The sequence below is a fragment of the Lytechinus variegatus genome, chromosome 16, assembly GCF_018143015.1.
Source record: "Lytechinus variegatus isolate NC3 chromosome 16, Lvar_3.0, whole genome shotgun sequence".
In the NCBI taxonomy this organism is placed as follows: domain Eukaryota; kingdom Metazoa; phylum Echinodermata; class Echinoidea; order Temnopleuroida; family Toxopneustidae; genus Lytechinus; species Lytechinus variegatus.
The window spans coordinates 8,163,857-8,183,512 of NC_054755.1; the positions used below are offsets into that span (position 1 = coordinate 8,163,857).

Genomic DNA, 19,656 nt, shown 5'->3' on the forward strand with positions numbered 1-19,656 from the left:
AAGAGCGTGTAAGTGACTGCACTTCGGAGTGCTGATTTTTCTCGTTCAAATTTGAACCAGACAAATCAGCACTCCGAAGCGCAGTCACTATACACGCTCTTTAAGAGCTGAATTAGCACTTCATTTTTTAGAGTGTATGATATTTATCTATAAGTAGAAGTAAAACAAAACAGAGTAATATATATAAGCAAAATATCATAACCATTATAAAATAAAATTCTGAGAAAATGGAGGGATCCGCTAAAAAGCAGTGCTTGTATTGTGTGGAACCCTCTAACCATATGCCTTTTGAGATATCAAGGTCGGAGCAAATGTCGCAAGAGCAAATGTCGCGATGCCACTGTCCCGATGCAGAGTTAGCCCGAATACCACAGTTGATCTCCTGCTGGAAAGAACACAGTGTCACCGTGTGCTCACACAGTGACTATGTTGAAATATTATTCACACTGTTAAAATGCCGAAATTCAACAAGTGTGAAGATATTTTCACACTGTGGACACCTCGACAGTGTGACTGTTCACAGCGTGTTCACATGGTCGACTATGTGAATATGACTGTGATTTAAAATGATGAAATGCTCAAATTTGACATTGTGAAGGGGATTTCGCATTGTGTTCCACAGTGTGAACACACTGCGGCATACATGACACAGTGCTCTTTCCAGTAGGGCATAATCCAATTTCTGATTATTAATTTCATATTCTGTACGTTACATCATTATTTGATAATAATCATCAAGCATCCACCCCCCCCCCGAGCCATTTCCATTTTGATTATTCTGTGGAAACGGATCTTTTCCCCCACACGATGATATTATTTCCATTTAACCACTCTGAAAGAAGAGATAAATAAATAAAGGACCAACATAATGGCATGAACCTTATAATATGCGGAATGAAAGTATGTGCTTCCTATAACTCCGATGTATGTTTTATTACTAAATGATAAAAATGTGCTACTACTCGAATATGAGGGAAATAAAACAAATCTAAGCGCCTTTTATCACCCCGCCTGGCACCTCCGAATTACTTTGATTTAACAAAAATATTTTCACTGAAATATGCATTTAATACGGGTCTGTCAATAACGAATAGTGTCGCAATGTTTCAGAAAAACCCGGGTTAAAGTTCGCACTCGGCAATCAAATTTCGTTTTCTGGCCTCAAAGTTCGTTTCTTCACGAATAGCAAAGATCCAACGATGTTTGTCTGTTGAAAAAATGGGTCAATATAGCTATTCGGAAAGACAGGTAGCGCGGTATCTCGAGTAGCAAGCAATATGGACTAAACCTGTTATTTGCATCATTGGACTTTGATCATTAGCGAACTCACAGTGGTGAAGTACAATAAAAATCCACCGCGTCGTACAAATAAATTGCATTATTTTTGTGCATTGCTATTTTCACATGCTGTCGTTGGCACTTTGCGTTGTGAAACATAAAAATATAATTCAGAACATTTGAATTATCCTTAGTTTGTGGTATTGAAATCGAAAGAAGCGCAACGTGAGCTGTTGATTTGGTGATAGGTCCATGATTTGGTGCAGTATTATCACTGCAGTGAAATTAAGAGACATTTACCTGTGCGGACATCGTTCTTTCAGGAGACAAATTATATACTGTTGCTTGAGGGCGGATATAGAAAACGTCGGTCGGATATTATCTTGTCTCAACAATGGCCTCTAAAACTTTGGTTTTTGTTATCGCCTTGATTGGTAAGTATCGACTTATACATGTAATACATGTATATCAGAACTTGAGAGCAATTAATGCATGGATCTATATAACACAACATGAACCAGCTCATATAAAATAATCTTTTTTTTTTATTTCTTTTCGATATCGTCTTTTCAAAATGTAAGCGTATATGCAAACTATTTCTGGGTGAAAAAGGCTAAACCTTTACCTTTTCCCACTCCCTCTGGAGTAAGGTCTGGCATCAAGCTGTTAATTAGAGTTAATATCTATTTATTTCAGAATGCTCTCTTAAAACCGACCAACAACATTATGGAAATCTCAATTCTTTTTGCATGCAATTTGATTTAATCAACAATTAATAGTACATAAAAGGTTGGTTAACAAATTACCAATACTGTGTTATCGATTTTTCTACCCTGATTCTTTCAATCTGTTTCTACGTACACTGCAAAAACTCCGGTGTTGATTTAACACCAGCCCGTAATCTAGCTATACAGTATATGTCCACACCAGAGAAGTATTGAAACAACACCAGTTTGGAATGATGTTTTAATACTAATTGGTGATGTATAAACACCTTTCTGGTGTTAGATCAAAAAGAAACTGATGTTGTTTAACACTTCTCTGGTTTGGATATATATATATTCCGGTCTGGTGTTAAATCAACACCGGAGTTTTTGCAGTGCACCACACGGAAGTCTCGCGCATGGTCGAATATTGAAAACGATTCGTATTTTGACCCGGCCTCATACCCCAACACAGAAAATAGAGTAGCAGATACATCCCATTGTACAAAGCGGTATTAAAAGAATGTGCCACGAGACATAATGATCTGTTTTATTGTCTGTATTGTATCATACTGGTAGAATGTGATGTGTTTTCAGAGTCTTAGTGGGCCCTGATATTGTTATTAGGTGATCAAAATGAATAATATTCTGCATTAATTATTCAAATCATCATCATCATCACCACCACTATCACCACTATCATTACAAATTGCCATCACAAAGGATCAAAAATGTTTCACAAATACAATTGCCATCAATTTTTGAAAAGTGTAAACATTTTGGTTTGCTCGCCTCTCTCGTCACTGAGATCAAAGATCGCCTTTGCCTGACCAATCATCGCTATTCACCGCTACCATAATCATAATGATTATCATCATTATTTCCATCATAAAATCATAATCATTATCATCATCATATAGACTCCGTCATCATTATAAATAACATCATCATCACCGTCACCAACATTATTCCCGCCACTATCATGATCATCACCAACATCATCTTAATCATCATCAACATCATCATAATCATCATCGTCGTCGCCATCATCATCACTGGTACTCTCACAGATCGAATATCCGAAGTATGAAAATATCATTTATCTGGTTCAAAAATGAGACAGAAAAATATAACACACGAACGACGCATCACATTCGGTATATGCCTATCATATACCGATCAACATCGATTTGTTTTGATGATAATTAATGAGTTGTTCTTGTCGCACCCGTAACCATATGGCCATTATGGTAGATTTCATATTCATCGTCGACATAGGAGAGTAATACCTTGGTCACATTTGCTCTACGGCGGCCGTACGGCGAGTCGAAAACAGCCGTTTTATTCATTTAAATTCAAACCAAATATATACAGGGTGACCAGACGTCCCGTATTTCCCGGGATTGTCCCGTATTTTGCTCCTTTGTCCCGGCGTCCCGACAAACCCTTCCCGGGACGCCTATTTGTCCCGTATTTCAGAATATTGAAATAAAAAATGTAGTAAATACATTGACAAGTGACGAATTTCAATTAAATAAGCAACAGATGACGAAGCAGGGACAACAATTAAGTCGATTACTGTAAACTTTTGCAAGTTATGCGGTGATTTTAATTTTTAACCCAATACATACAACGATCTGGCCTCCTGCCTGTGTGTGACAGGCTATACGAGCCGCAGCTAGGCATGTAGGATCGGAGCAAATTCTCAGTGGTGCAAACAATCTCACATGATAAATAGTTTTTCCACCAAAATAATAAAATCGGGGGAATATTCTTATAATTGTACTATGGATTCTCAGATTAATTATTTGGAGATGTAATCGGAGGAACAAGTTATTGAGTTTTCATAACTAGAATCTAGATCTAGTTGTTTCAGCTTTCGTTTCGGGTCTTGGTGTGTACGATGCCGCGATGTTTCATCTAATTTTTAAGTTTGACAATAATGTTTCAATTTGAAAAATTTTATTCATTTCTAAAACATTTACTTTTTGAAATTTTTAAAATACATTTAAAAAAACACCAAATAAAATTATGATTTTTATAAAATGATTGGATTTTTTGTTTACTTGAAGTTTGAACTTTTTCCCTTTTCTTTCTTTTCCACCCTAGCCTTCCTGCATGCCCTTTTTTGTTCCATCTAACTTTATTTCCTATCTTTCTTTCCTAAGCATTTTCTTTTTTCTCTCTCTGTTCATTTTTCTTTCTTTCCTTCTTTCTCTTACTTTCCTTCTTTATCAAATATCCTTATTCTTATTTCCTTCTTTCCTTATAATTACCTTGGCTTCCTTCTCTCTGCCTCTCATGTTTCTTTTCTTTCTTTCTCTCCTTCCATTATTTTCTGTTTTCGTTCTCTCCTCCCTTCATCCTTCCCTCCCTCTCTTTGTTTCTTTCTTTGTTTTTTGTCCTTATTTTCACCCTTATTCTTTCTTTCTTTCCCTTCCTTCCTGTTTTCTTTTTTTCTTTCGAAAAATGAACTAAACATATTTCTTTCCTTCATTATTTCTTTCCTCTTTCTTTTTCTTACCTTTTTTCCCTCTAATTCTCTCCTTTATTTTGTCTTTCACATATTCATCTTCCCTTAATTCCTTTCTTTCTCTTTCTTTATTCATTTCAAAGAATGACGGAAAACTTTTTTTTATCTCTTTTATTCTTTCTTCCATCCTTCTTTTATACTAACCTTCTGCTATTTTGTTATGTTTTCCTTTATTTTCTTTCCTTCTCAATTCATCTCTTTTCTTTTTCTCCTTCATTCTTTCGTTCACATTCCCTTCAAATTCTTAATATTTTTTCACAAGTCTAACACTTTTTGTGTGGGCTTTTTTGTTGATCTTTGGTCAATTATCCCGTATTTCATTTTGTGAAATCTGGTCACCCTGCCTATATATGCAGTTGGTACAAAAAATGTTGAAACTGCTGTTTTCGACTCGCCGTACGGCCGCCGTAGAGCAAATGTGACCATGGTATAAGTACTCGGTTCAAATTAATATACTGCACCATATAGCCTGCAGTGACAATTATACAGGAAAAGAAACTGCGATGGAATAAATACTCACGTTTACAATGGCATTGATGATGAAAAAAAAGAGGTTAGTGTGAGATTAATGTGTATGAAATAAAATAATAAGATTATAGAATTATCTGTTCATATACTTATTTTATTTGTTTAATGTTGTTGATATTTCCTATTGGAAACTACGAATTTGAATTAGGATTCATTGATCACATTAGAGTGGTCTATTGTAAGCAAAAAAAATTGACAAGAAATAATATTTTTTTTTAAAATGAAAGTAAAATTGTATTTTACAAGATGGAACCGAAAGAGGTTTGGTCTTGAGAGGTTATGTACGATTATATTTCAAACCTTGAAATTCGAGAATACTTGTGAATGTGTTTCAAGAAGACTTACTTCTTGTATTTCGCGGTTTCCACTTTATAAGGATTTCTCCTTTCCCTGTCCAATGAACCTCATGTTTTAAATTTGAAGTCGAAGTCTCTTTGATAACTGACACTTTAAACCAAAGAAAGAAAATTCCAAACCAAGTGCGACAGTGGGGGGGGGGGGGCAAGCAGCGCTCTGGAATAGTCGTAAATGTTAACCGAAGTGGAATATGTAAGCAGCTGTAATATAATCTCACTAAATTTCACATAAACAAAGTTGTAATATTTGGTGATTCCTTAACATAAATACCATAAATACTTCCTCTCTATATTGACACAATGAACCCTAAAAAATGGTCTTGAAGCCGTTTCCGTCATAGTCGAATATGGCATCTTTTATAATGACTAGCGACGTGTTTTGGCACCTGTATGACGTAATACCACGTGATATTATTATGCATAGGCTATCAATATCTTATTGTCATATCACATGACCTTCATAGTTCATACTGAAGCGTCAATATATGAAACGAGTATACACACTTAAAATGTTGGGCAACATATACTGTCCACTGTGTTGGGTAATGTATGTTAAAAATGTATATATATTCTGGGCAATTATTGAATTTAGCAAATTTATAAACCCAATTATGAGTTTTTATTACCAAACGTGGGCAGATTTTAACAAATAGTTGTGTGGAAAGTATGTTGCACAGGGTTCGTTAAAAGTTTGGCAGTTTTCGCCCAACTATTTCAAAAGTGTACCTAATGCTATACATGTATCGGACAATGAAGGAAAGAATGTAAAGATCCCTCCTCCCTCGTTTCATTCACTCCCCCCCTCTCTCTCTCTTGCCATTTATTTTATATTCTTCTTTCTTTTTAGTCCTTCATACCTGTTTTCTTTCGTTCTTTGTGTTAATAGAAAGCATTGTGGTACACCTTGTAGTTGGGGGCAGGGTCGGGGTTCTAGCCCTCGAAAACCAACAACTTATTTTCAAAAATATAAATAATTACAACCTTCACCGAAATGGTGCAGCAAATCGACACTTCAGTTTCACGTACGAAATAGGTTCACAAACAAAAGGCTTTTGTAATCAGCTCGGTCGCTTCGCACGCGACTTCCTTCCCCTAAGAAAACGAATCGCACACGCAAAATTAGATAAAATAGTGAGATAAGATCATATGCTTTTATTTGTTTAGGGCAATAGAGTCTAATGTTCACTCAAAAGTACGTCTTACACTGCGGTTGCATTTTAAAATGCAAAATGTATGGGCGCCGTCGAAGAAATAGAGAGTTTGTGTTTGCCCCCCCCCCAAAAAAAAAAAAAAAGATATTACAATTTGTCCTAAAAATGTATGCACATAATTTTGTGCACCAAACGCTCCCTATTTAACCTAATAAAAACCAAGAGACAAGATAAATTTGCTTGCTCGCTCATTTTGCTCCCTCGCTTTTATTACTTTTTTTTACAATCTAACTCTTGGCCCCTAAGAAAAATATATGTATAGCCTTGATTTACTTTAAGTCTTGAAGGCTCATTAGGCTCCAGCATTGGTTGCTCATGGGATCCATGGTGTGCTATGATTATCATGGACCTATTACTCTGTCAGGGTAGTAGAGGTGTTGTGGCTCAGTGGATAAGTCTTCGGAATTTGAACCACAAGGTCCGGGGTTCAAATCCCACCGCAACACTCGCGTTTATCTACATTTGCCACTCTCGACAAAGGTGTAGTAAATGGAAGGAATTCCTTGAATGTTCGATGCGGTCGATCAGGGTAGCCGTGTTAAAGCCGGGGTAATAGTATGCAGCGATTAGAAATATTTGTATTTAGAGCTATGTAAATGTTGCATATCATTAATTATTATTGTTATTAGTATATCTAAGATAATTATGTTCACAGGGTAACAACTTGGATAATGGGTGGCTTAACTGAAAAGGTCAATGACTGAAATGTGTTTGCTGCGGGGTTTCGTCTCTTTTTGGGGGGCGAACAATATTGAACGACTAAAAGGAAACACCAACAGTTGAATATATCTATAGGATGCTTTTGATTCGCTTTCGAAAACGATCCTAAGTATTAAATTCAATTAATGAGAAGGGTCCGGTGTTTAAGATGCTAAGTATACATGCAGAAGGCTCGTTATGATATATATTTCATTATTATGATTATTACAGCGAATTTTAGCTTGAAAATCGAAGTAGGTTATGTGCACTATTTTTACAATTATTCATTACTGTGATTCCCGTGGGCAGCGGAAGAGGTTTGAAATTGGGGAGAGGGTGGGGGGGCTGACCATGCAAACAATCACAATCAGATGGTAATTTTAAGTTTTGTACACTGTTTTTTAAAGAAAAAGTGAGGGGCTGAAGCCCACGCACCCCCCCCCCCGGTTCCGCGGTCCCTGTTATACGTCCGTACCAAACCAAAAAAAAGGGGAAAAAATGTGTAAAAAGAGTATTGGGATAAACATCTGTCATGCCTTTACAATAAAAGCTCCATGCCTGTACAAACTGAGATTGCTCGGAAAGGGGCGTTCACTTTTCCTAGCAATTTTAGATAGTCTATGATTTCAGACGCTGCTTTTATTTATATATATCATAAATTTTGTATGTTTATAGTCGATGAAAAAGAGGATCACTGTATGACAGATGTCCTCCTGATTTTGTACAGATCCTTTCAGCTTTCTTTTGAAATAAGAATAAATGATCGAATTTGGTTTCAAGTTACCACAGTTTCCCCCAGATAAGGTTACAATGATAAACTAATTGCACATCATAAGAAGAGAATACTCTGACAAAAAATATATTTACCCTTGTATAATATTCCAGTTCCTTTAGCACTTGATGGTAAGATATTTGTGAAGTGCGTAGGGATACATAGTATTTGACAATCCAGTACATGACATTGGCCAATATGCTCTCTAAGGTCACAATAAATAAATAAATCAACGGGCCTAAATGATTAAAACTATATGAAAAATGTATCTTAATGTGATATTTCTACATCTCGTACAATTCGTTGCACATGTTTAGATTTTCCGATAATGTAAAGCACTTTTTACGTTCGCCGCATAGGTGTGAGTACAACACTGGTATCATGCGAGGATACTGCGACAACCACACCGTCACCATCACCTACAACACATGATCCAGCCACCACGGCACCAACCACGTCTCCCGATAGTACAACGGGGAACCCGACCACTACTGTAAACTCGACATCACAGCCTCAGCCGACGGCGACGACGATGAACGACACAGAAGCCCCTCAGAGCAGCACCTCACCGACGGCCACCACAGTACCGCCGTCGACGCCGAAACCGACAACAGAGGCCCCTCCGGAGATCGGGACGTGGACCGTTGCAGACAGCGCCAAGAACCTGACGTGTATGAAGATGACCTTCAAAGGAACCATCACCAGGACGAAAATGGTAAGATCTGTTGATCAATGTTCCAAAGGTCCACTGCCAATCCCCTATCTTAATCAGATTCGACCAAGTACAGATCACTCATTGAAATTCTGAAACCACCACACCTTGACGCATCCACATGATAAAAAAATTAATTAAATGACTAATAAAGAAAGAAGACATCAAGCAGAACATTGCTAGGTTCCCATCGCCGATGTAACCTACTCGATCAAGACATTTTCGGCAAGGTCGAAAATTTCGGTACGTTCAAAATATGTGAGGAGGTATACCTATTTGATAACCAGAACGATGTCGACCAATGTCGAACTGACGTGTTCATCCAGGCTTGCTTGCCGAGCTAGACAGACAAGGCCAAGAATATCGAGCAGGTCAGTGTGGGAAGCCAGAAAATTTCTGCTTGATGTCTTATTACCTTCACCGGTAGTTATATTTTCATATTATCTTATCTTTTGAAGAAAAAAGTGTCGTGGTTGTACTCCTGCCTTTCAGAGAAGCGATTGGGGTTCAAAAGTTATACTTCAGGCGTTTATTTCCTTCAGCAAGAAATGTATCCACATTTTGCTGCTCACCACCCATGTGAGATGAAAGGGTGATAATGTTCACAGATATGGTATCTGCGCTAGATAATATTGAGGGACCCATTTTTAGTAGAGAGCGTGGAGAGCGTAGAGAGCGTGTGGAGCGTTGTGGCCCAGTGGATAAGTCTTCTGACTTTGAAACAGAGGGTCGTGGGTTCGAATCCCAGCCATGGTGTAATTTCCTTCTGCAAGAAATTTATCCACATTGTGCTGCACTCGACCCAGGCGAGCTAAAGCCGGGGTAATAATGATAATAATAACAACGCGCCTCGGAATACAATATTTCTAGATAGATGGCGCTATATAAATGCCTATTATTATTATTATTAGTAGTAGTAGTAGTAGTAGTAGTAGTAGTAGTAGCAGTAGTATCATTTATAATTGATCTTTTATTTTGTATGCCTATTTACTATCTATTGCTTGTAATTCCAGATGAATAGTGACTATGTTATGTACTACATTCTTTCGTTTATCTATAGACTCCCATTCTGATCCCGATCACGGCTGCTGCGGACTCCTCGACGTGCAGTGATCAGCAATCCAGCTTGGTTCTCCAGTTCAACGACGAAAACATGACGAGCATCGAAGTCGTTCTCAGCTTCGTCATGCAAGACAAGAAGACATCGTACCTGTGGTCATCGTCGATCACGTACAGTAAGTTTGAAAGAGGGATCATTAATAACTGCTGGATATCCATTTTGTCATTTCATTTGCTTCCACTGCTCCGTAACACAAAGATTGGCGATCAATCGCCAAATGAACTGACCAATCAAGATCATTTTTACATGTGCATTTGACTTAAAATACTGACCAGGAACCAATCATTAGTGTTCTCTCATATTTGCTATTTATTGCTAAGCTTTGTGTTACGGGGTAATGAGAACGGCACGGATTTATTCTCGACCCCCCCCCCCGTCCCCTCGTGATCCGCACCTTATTAAATACTAAATACACAGTATATGAATGAAGGGACTTTTACCTTATGTATTTCGTATTTGCTTTGCATCTTCATATCAGCATATATTTTAGATAGAACATTTTCATTTATTAAGCAGTCTGCATGACATAGTATCAAGCTACAATAGTATTTCTTGTTTGCTACTTTGTGATGTCATCATCAGAATAAAGCAGCAGCTCAAGTAAAAAACTGGGGTCGTCATGGTTGCGTTTTGTAAACTCTGAAAAAGCGATTTGTCTGACGGTTGTATTGTTGTATTACTAGAAATTAGTGTTCTTCTTTCATTCATATTTTATAGATCAAACAAAAGAGGAACAGGTCCAGGTCCTGTTTGAGACCCCCGTTGGTCGAAGCTATCAGTGCAATAAACAGGTCGTTCCGCTCGGAGCAACATACAGCCTCACTTTAGAAGACATGCAACTCCAGCCGTTTGCTTCTTTTGCTAATCATGACTTTGGAAAAGGTAAGTTTTGTTGAAAAACTGCGACCATCCAGACCATAAGACGTGCACTGTGCCACTAATCGAATACCCCTTTCTATTTTTGTCTATGGATGCTGCTATTGCTGTCGCTATTTTTTGCCAATACTACTTCGTCATCTACTGCTGATACTACGACTACTACTAATACCACTGCTACTACTACTACTACCTCTACTACTACCACCACTTCTACTACCACCACGACTACTACTACTACATCTACTACTACTACTACTACTACTATATACTACTACTACTACTACTACTACTACTACTACTACTACTACTACTACTACTACTACTACTACTACTACTACTACTACTACTACTACTACTACTACTACTACTACTACTACTACTACTATACTACTACTGCTGCTGTTGCTGCTGCTACTTCTACCATCCCATCATCACCACAAACATTACTGCTTCAATTTACATTATTGAATTTATACCATTACTATTACTACTTCTTCAACTACTACTTAGACGACAACGACGACGACGACTACTACTACTACTACTTTTATTACTACTACGTTATTTTTGTTACTCATCCTATTTCAATGTCAAAAATAATAAGTATAAAATCACCACTGTCATTCACTATCAAACTTTTTCTCTCTCTTTTATGCTCTTGAACATGTTGAATTTACAGCTTACTCATGCGTGCCACCGCCGAGTGGACCTAACGCCGCGGTCATTGTCGGGTTGGTTCTCGGAGGTATCATACTCATTCTCCTGATCGCCGTCATCAGCTTATGCAGGAAAAAGAAGGGACCGGGAAGAGGCTACAACAATTTTTCATAAAACCTTTAGATTCAGGCAATGTTTTTCGTTGACGAATAACAATTTTAAGAATCCCGGTTGGTGCGTCGCAAATCTCTTTGTAAAATTACGCACGACTGTATGCACGACTGGTGATCCCATATTGCGCCAAAAGATACATCCCTATGTTGCTGATTTAGCACCTAAGAAAATATTCCAATCAAATGAATTCAATCATGGTTTATTTTGTATAAAAAACAATACATGTTACAAAGCCAGAAGGCTGAAATTAACATGTTTACAAGAAAACGTTCACAAGTCATGGATAAAAGCAAACAATTACAATTTACAATGTACATAGATAATAAATAAATTTCAAAGAGCAAGTGTACATGAAATTCATTAAATATAATAAAATAGAACGAAAAAAAGAAATACAATATTAAAAAGTGATGAATATTAGATAATTAAAAATTCAAATCGTGTGTAACGTCATAACTTTACGATTAGCTTCATGAAACACGCCCCCCCCCCGGAAGGCTCCCACTGACGAAAAACTTGCCTACTCCACAACGCCTGATCAAAATATGTCTCAGCTTGATTGGTCTTGCTTGGTAATGTGATAATTGGGGCATGTTCTCCAATCAATACTTCCTACATATTTAAATATTGTAGTTGGTATGACACTGAGACCAATCATCGTCTTTAACGAACTCAACCGAACAGTGTTTCATAAAGCTGTTCGTAAGTTAAGAGCGACTTTAAGAACGACTGGTGACCCTTTCCTACGCGCTTAATACCTCGCCAATGAATACACCATTTACCACAAGAAAGGATCACTAGTCGTTCTTAAAGTCGCTCTTAACTTACGAACAGCTTTATGAAACGGTCACCTGATCGAATTGGCGTTTCCGCAACCGCGGCGGAGAACGCTTTCAAGAACAGAGAAAATATATTGTTAAATGCCCTTCAGGACAAAGAACAACCAAGAAGTCTTTGTCGAAAATCTGCCAATCAAACCAGCTGTTTTGCCTTGGAATCTGGAAACTTTGAACAACCTCATTTATTTGCATTTTTTCGTCAGCTTTGAAACTTAGGACGAGACCGCTGTATCGGTTCACCAATTTTCGTCAAAGACCTCCGAAGCTGTTCATTGTCATTTGAGGGGCATTTTCAATTCATCTACCGTGCTCTTAAATCCATACCCGTTGCAGTTGTAAGAACAGTTCGGCTGTGGAAATCTATAGGACGATGAACCTCGGCCTTTTATTTATGCACATAATCAGTCTGCAATACGTCTTGGGAAAACAAAATGATCAGCTCAATCGCTTAGCTTAATTGCCCTCTCGCTCAAATGTATTCGCTTGGATACAATTATTAATATTCTATGGTTCACCGTAATTACAATAGTGCGATTCCGTGTACAAAATTGATTTATCGACTTTGTTTACGTATCATGTTGTAATGGATTTTCGAAAAACTGACTATATACACTAAAAATTATAAGCTTGTAATAATCAAACATAACAACACAACATAATTTTCCTGGAAAAAACGATTGTGTCCAATTTTCATGTTTTGGGGTTTTTTTTCAAATGATGTTTTGGAAAACAAAATGATCAGCTCAATCGCTTAGCTTAATTGTCCTCTCACTCAAATGTATACGCTTGGATACAATTATTAATATTCTATGGTTCACCGTAATTACAATAGTGTGATTCCGTACAAAATTGATTTATCGACTTTGTTTACGTATTAAGTTGTAGTGGATTTTCGAAAAACTGACTATATACACTAAAACTTATAAACTTGTAATAATCAAACATAACAACACAACATAATTTTCATGGAAAAAACGATTGTGTGCAATTTTCATGTTTGTTTATTTTTTGAAATGATCTTGTCGTGGATGATAGTGTAAATGTATTTTGAAGATGATGGATTATGAGTCATTATTTGAGAATTCACTGGTTTTATTCTTACACACGTCAGCAGAATATCTTGCAATTATGTCGTAATATATTTTCATATTTTAAAAGTTACATATGTTCATGCATGTTTATGTATCAACAGTGCAAGGACAATGGCGGCGGAAGCCCCCAAAATTAGAGGAGGTCTACCTGAAATTTTGCGATGGACACATGTAAAAAAATTTGACAAGCAAAAAAAAAAGGTCATCATAAATTCACCCTTTCTTAGACCCCGACTGATAATCCTTTTGCTTTTAATTTCATTATTACAATTATTAGAAAAAGTCGTGTTTTATGTTTGTTGAATCTTTCTGCCAAAATCTTTATTTCAAGAATTACTTTTTGCAATATATCTAAAGAATATTCTGTTACGAGATTATCTAGGTTAGTTCTTAGAATAAACGTTCTATTAATTTGTTACGTTACTTCATTCAAACTTTTCTGTTCATTTCCTTTACCATGTTTACTGACAAGATCTCTCTATGAGGGGTGAAATTTCGAGATAGACATCATGCGTTCATAGAGCTTTAACATTTTGACTCATTGGGTGATTTCAAGTTCAGTGTAGACCTTTTGGTGTTGGTGTAAGGTTATTTTTTACACGATTATAACATCAAACATAAAATAAAGATGGTCCCGAAAAGTCACTCACTAGTTGTTGGGATGTCAATAATGTGATCTGGATCAGTTTTACAAACTCTTAATAAGTTTGGGAGCTATAAGGGATGCAATCCAAATATGAACACCAACACCAAGGCCAACACCGGACTTGAGATCACCCACTATACCTCCTTTTCATTTGTTGGCTGGGAGAAGAATTCACTTGCACCATCACTTTCCTTCTTTCATTCAACATTATCATGATTATACACTGTAAAAACTGTGGTGTTAAAACTGACACCAATTGGTGTTAATAGAGGACCACACCCTGAGGTGTTAAAATTACACCCTAAAGATTGAACATAACACCAAAGGGTGTAAATGCAACAACCAAAGGTGCTGTAATAACACCTACAGGTGTAAAACTAACACCACCAATTTAACACCGGTGTAAAATAACTGGTGTGGTCCTCTATGTACACTGGTTAACACAACAGTTTTTGCTGTGAAGAAATGAATATTAATCAACTGACAATACTTTCACTGTATTGATAAGACCACACTTTCATGGACTGATGTTGCCAAATCTTTCTCCAAAATGTACTGATCGGTTTATCTTGCAGTGAAAAGCGTGAAATGACAAAAGGGGTAATAGTATGGCATGAATTTCAGGTAATTATTTGGTACTTCTTTTGAACATTGAATAATGAAGATGAGTCCTGCATTATATATATATAGAAGCGTGGATTCCACTTCTGTTAGCAAAAGGTAAATCATGCATGTACATTTGAGTTCATTTCAATTGTCATTTCAAGTCATAAGAGTAATTCAATTAGTTCTGGATATTTCACCGTGTTTACTGTTATCTCATATTATTGTTGTGTGTTTGTCGTGTACATATAGGCCTGCCTTATGCACTATCTAATCTATCTAAATCTAGGCCACGCTATTATTAAGGATGAGGAATTATTTCATATTGTTATTCTTGTTAGATCATGACCTTAATTAAAAAAAACTGATATCGATTTTACGATGTTTGATGTTTGCATTATCAAACTTTTTCGCGATGCGATATTTTTTAACGTGAAGATTATTTTGATTGGCCTTTGACAGTGCTAACAAAACTAGTGAAATGGGTTCCTTTTTTCCAAAAGGATCAAAATTTAATCCCCCCACCCCCAGCTACATAAAGTGAAATTGATCATTCCACAAATGGTCATTATTTTCCTGCCAAAAATCTTTCAAGCAAAAAATAAGCAGATGAAAAAGTTAATTTAAAATGTCGTCACCTCAAAAACTGGCTATTATCATACTCGCTTCAAAACGTTGCCTACTCATTGCCTACACATGCCAGTTGTAACCCCCCCCCCCAATGTGCGTCTTTCTCAAACTATTACCACTTTCGCACAACCTAGGCTTTGAGCAAGGTAATAATTTATTGAGTTATTTGTTTGTTTGTTTTGAAGAATTTGTGGTTTTTCTTGCTTGTTTGTTAGTTGTTTTGTGATTTTCATTAACAGATAATGAAATATTTCATAATAAAGTGGGATTATTTTACTGACATTCTCTGTTTGACCACTGTTTTCAATTAAATTGCCCATTTCGCATTCACATTATATTCCAAGACAGAGAGAGAGAATGTAAAAATGTTGTTTGAAATTTAAGTACGTTGTAAATAGTCCGTTCCTCTATATAACAACTATTATTTTAACTTTCAAGCAAATTGTTTAAGATTCTATAAAGGTTAGAAAAAGTTTAAGATTTAATTGTTTGAGTGACGGGCTGAAACAATGTGCTTAAAATGTTAAACTTCGTTTTTACAGTGTCGAGGTATGAAGACTTCTGTTATCAATCCCCAAAACTTCTGAGATTGCCAAGTCGACTGGGACTTGGATATTAGCAGTGGTGGCGCTATTCGTATAGTGGAATTTACATCTTTTGAAAGTGCATGGATTATAGGTCCTTGAGAATTCAAAAGATGTACATCGCACTCCAAAACGACTGGTCCCTCGTCTCACTCATAAGAGGAGTGCGATAAGGGACCAGCACTAGCGTACCGACGGGGGGGGGGGGGGCAGGGGGCAGACTGCGCCCCCCCCCCTACGAGTCACAATTCATGCAGGAGACGTATCCCTGCTCCCTCCCCCTCCCACTAACATTTGGCCCCCTCTTTTGAACTTGAAGCCTTTCTTTCTTTTTTTTTCCTTGTTTTTTTTGCTGGTACAAAATCCTTTATTTGTGGTTAAAGACCTTTTTGGGGGGAGGGGGGCTTGTCATTTTTTTGTGGTACGAAATCTTTTATTTGTGGTTGAAGACCTTTTTTTTTATTTTGGGGCTTGTTAAATTTTCGAGCGGACGAAATATCCTAAAAAAAATATTGCCCCCCCCCCCCTTTGGAAAATCCTGGGCCCAGATTAGTTCTTTTGCATTTAGAGAGTACACTCTAAACAGATTGAGTAAAAATTTACCCAATATCTTGTAAAAAAGGAACATGGGGTAATATTTATTCCCCTATTTAGGAAAAAGCTGATTTATGAGTAAATTTCAACGAAACATTGGGTACAATTTCCACAATATTTGGTTTCATTTTTGCTCAACAAATATGCATTTTCCTTGTTTACCCAATATTGAGTAAAGTTTTGTTTAGCGTGTATATACAGTTACATTGGTGAAACCAACTCCAGATAGACAAAATCTATTACGTTATTACCAATGACATACCATCGATCGGTATAGAGTCGGGTTCAATAGGTGTGACTGTGCAGCATAACTCTTCTTCATGGTTCAGTTCAGCGCGTTATTTACATAGACTTGAACAAGAATGCACCTATTCAACTTTCAAGAGCGGGCAGGGTTTTCCCCCATTACAGAAAATGGTAAAAACAACTTTTCATGTGCGTTCAAAGTACAACACTTTTAGTCTGCTATAAGGGTTCGTCTGTATTATTTTTTTCTTTCTCCCTACAAAGAATCTAACGGATTCTAAGGCGACATGACAACATGGAGTTTTCCCCCTAAGTCGTTCCCTCTACTTGTTCCCTCGGATTACGCGTCGTTTACTCGACATTTATTTGTTCACTCGACTTATAATACTTCGTTCCAACGACTCATAAGTCGAGGGAACAAGATATATAAATCGTTGCAGTGGCGAAATGGGCAAAAAAAATGAGGGGCCAGATATAGCGTATATTGAGCAAATTTTATTTTAAAAAAAATTTTTTTTCAAATTTTGTAATATATATGATTTTGACATAATGTTGAAAAATAGTATAATATTTCACCCTTCTCTCTTTCCTTTTCTCTTTTTTTTATTCGTTAAGAATAGTGTAGGCAAGATCCCCAAGACCCCCCATATGTACGCCATGGAGTCGTTGGAACGTATAAGTAACTCAAGAGAAAGAGTTATAAGTCAATGGAACACGTTATACGTTTTGGGATCGACTAAAGTCATGGGAACGACTTGGGAAAAATCATGTCACGTCACTTCAGGGGCTCCATAGAATCTTGACTCCATGCATATATAGCTGGCAATCCCCCTCCCCCCACCCCTCCTTGAAAAATCTCCAGAGTGGATTGAAAAAAGCAAAGCTCAACCTATTGACCTAAACAGAATGATAAAGGAAAAACAAAAATGATGACTTAACACTTACGTCATGAGAACATATCCTCACATTATTTTGATCAAAAACCCTGTCATGAAAAAAGACCTGCATGTAGTTGTTTCTCTATTCTATTGTAACACGGTCACCAACATACCGTGTGCAAGATGAAACATTCTAAAAACAACATTTGACATACCTTGGGTAAATCCTGACAAAAGTTATCTCTTTAAGAAGTGATTTGTTTAATGAAAAAGACAACCAAACAGAACCTAATACAGCTTAGTAAATTAAAAAGAACTTTTCCAGAAAATATAATTGTAAGGTAATTTATGATACCCTCATTCAAAATTTGAAACTGTTAAGGTATATGCGGGGATATATGAGTGCTGACGAACTGAGAAATCACAGTTTACCAAAATATATCAAGCCTGCATTGATCAGAGACTATCATATATTTTGGACTATGGAACATCGCATATTAATTTTGGCGTCTTCATTGTCCTCGACATTATGCATTCTTACATTATCACGTCATTCTTTTACTAACTTGTGTACTTCTAATTACACTGGTTTTACCAAACATACTAAAGGGGAAACGCGGCGAGCCTTCAGAGAGTAAAAGCATTGCAAATTCAGGTGTGTATATACATTAATATCAAAATTTTCCTTTTTGATTGTTTGGCAAGCATTGCACATTTCATTTATTATCATGATTTCTTCGCACGATATAAAATAGTAACATTTACTCTACTAATGTTCATTTGCATCATTATTCAACATATAAATCAATTTAGCCGGTTTTCTATATAATAATGAATACAACTGGATCATGTATGATTGACAAAGCCTATTAACTAAACAAGCTATAATAAGTTAACGGCTAGAATTTGTACAAGAAATTGAGACTAATCATTTAGACTATAGCGTCGTACAGGTTCCTGTATACGATCCATGTAAGTATACAGTACATCCAAACCATTTTAGCCAAACAGAAGCAGGTCAGTTTGATTTAAACTTAAATATCATTACACTCTTAAAATTTTGGGAAACATAATATACTGTCCACACAACGGGGTCCACTCGCCAGTCATAAGGACCACTGGTCATAATACCCGCTAGTTATAAGGACCGCTAGTCATAATAGTCATAAGGGTCGCTATTTATAAGGGGCTTTGTTCATAGAGGTCGCTAGTCATAATCAACGATGGGGGTCGCCATTCATAATCAAACATGAGGGTCGCTAGTCATAATAAAGGAAGAGGGTCGCCAGTCATAAGGAGGAAAAAGGTTCGTTGATCATAAGGGTCGCCATTCATAATAGGGGATGAGGGTCACCAGTCATAATAGTAGAAGGGGTTCGCCAGTCATAATAATGGATGAGGGTCGCCAGTCATAATAGTAGAAGGGGTTCGCCAGTCATAATAATGGATGAGGGTCGCCAGTCATAATAGTAGAAGGGGTTCGCCAGTCATAATGATGGATGAGGGTCGCCAGTCATAATAGTGGATGAGGGTCGCCAGTCATAATAATGGATGAGGGTCGCCAGTCATAATAATGGATGAGGGTCGCTATTCATAATAATGGATGAGGGTCGCCAGTCATAATAGTAGAAGGGGTTCGCCAGTCATAATAATGGATGAGGGTCGCCAGTCATAATAGTGGATGAGGGTCGCCAGTCATAATAATGGATGAGGGTCGCCAGTCATAATAATGGATGAGGGTCGCTATTCATAATAATGGATGGGGATCGCCAGTCATAATAGTGGATGAGGGTCGCCAGTCATAAAAGTAGAAGGGGTTCGCCAGTCATAATAATGGATGAGGGTCGCCAGTCATAATAGTAGAAGGGGTTCGCCAGTCATAATAATGGATGAGGGTCGCCAGTCATAATAATGGATGAGGG

The 19,656-nt window shown here is 37.1% G+C and overlaps 1 protein-coding gene across 1 annotated transcript; it reads left to right on the top strand.

The window, feature by feature from the left end:
* Positions 1 to 1,262: 1,262 nt before the first annotated feature.
* LOC121430197 (lysosome-associated membrane glycoprotein 2-like) lies at positions 1,263 to 11,993 on the top strand. The gene is made up of 5 exons (XM_041627476.1): positions 1,263 to 1,712; positions 8,441 to 8,796; positions 9,854 to 10,028; positions 10,631 to 10,795; positions 11,472 to 11,993. The coding sequence occupies exons 1-5, from the start codon at positions 1,673 to 1,675 to the stop codon at positions 11,621 to 11,623; spliced, it is 888 nt and encodes a 295-aa protein (XP_041483410.1). The 5' UTR covers positions 1,263 to 1,672; the 3' UTR covers positions 11,624 to 11,993.
* Positions 11,994 to 19,656: the final 7,663 nt, after the last annotated feature.

Coding starts and splice junctions, on each gene's coding strand:
- LOC121430197 (XM_041627476.1), top strand. CDS start 1,673: ATGGCCTCTAAAACTTTGGTTTTTGTTATCGCCTTGATTG. Junction 10,029..10,630: donor GTCATCGTCGATCACGTACA/GTAAGTTTGAAA, acceptor CATATTTTATAG/ATCAAACAAAAGAGGAACAG. Junction 10,796..11,471: donor TAATCATGACTTTGGAAAAG/GTAAGTTTTGTT, acceptor TTGAATTTACAG/CTTACTCATGCGTGCCACCG.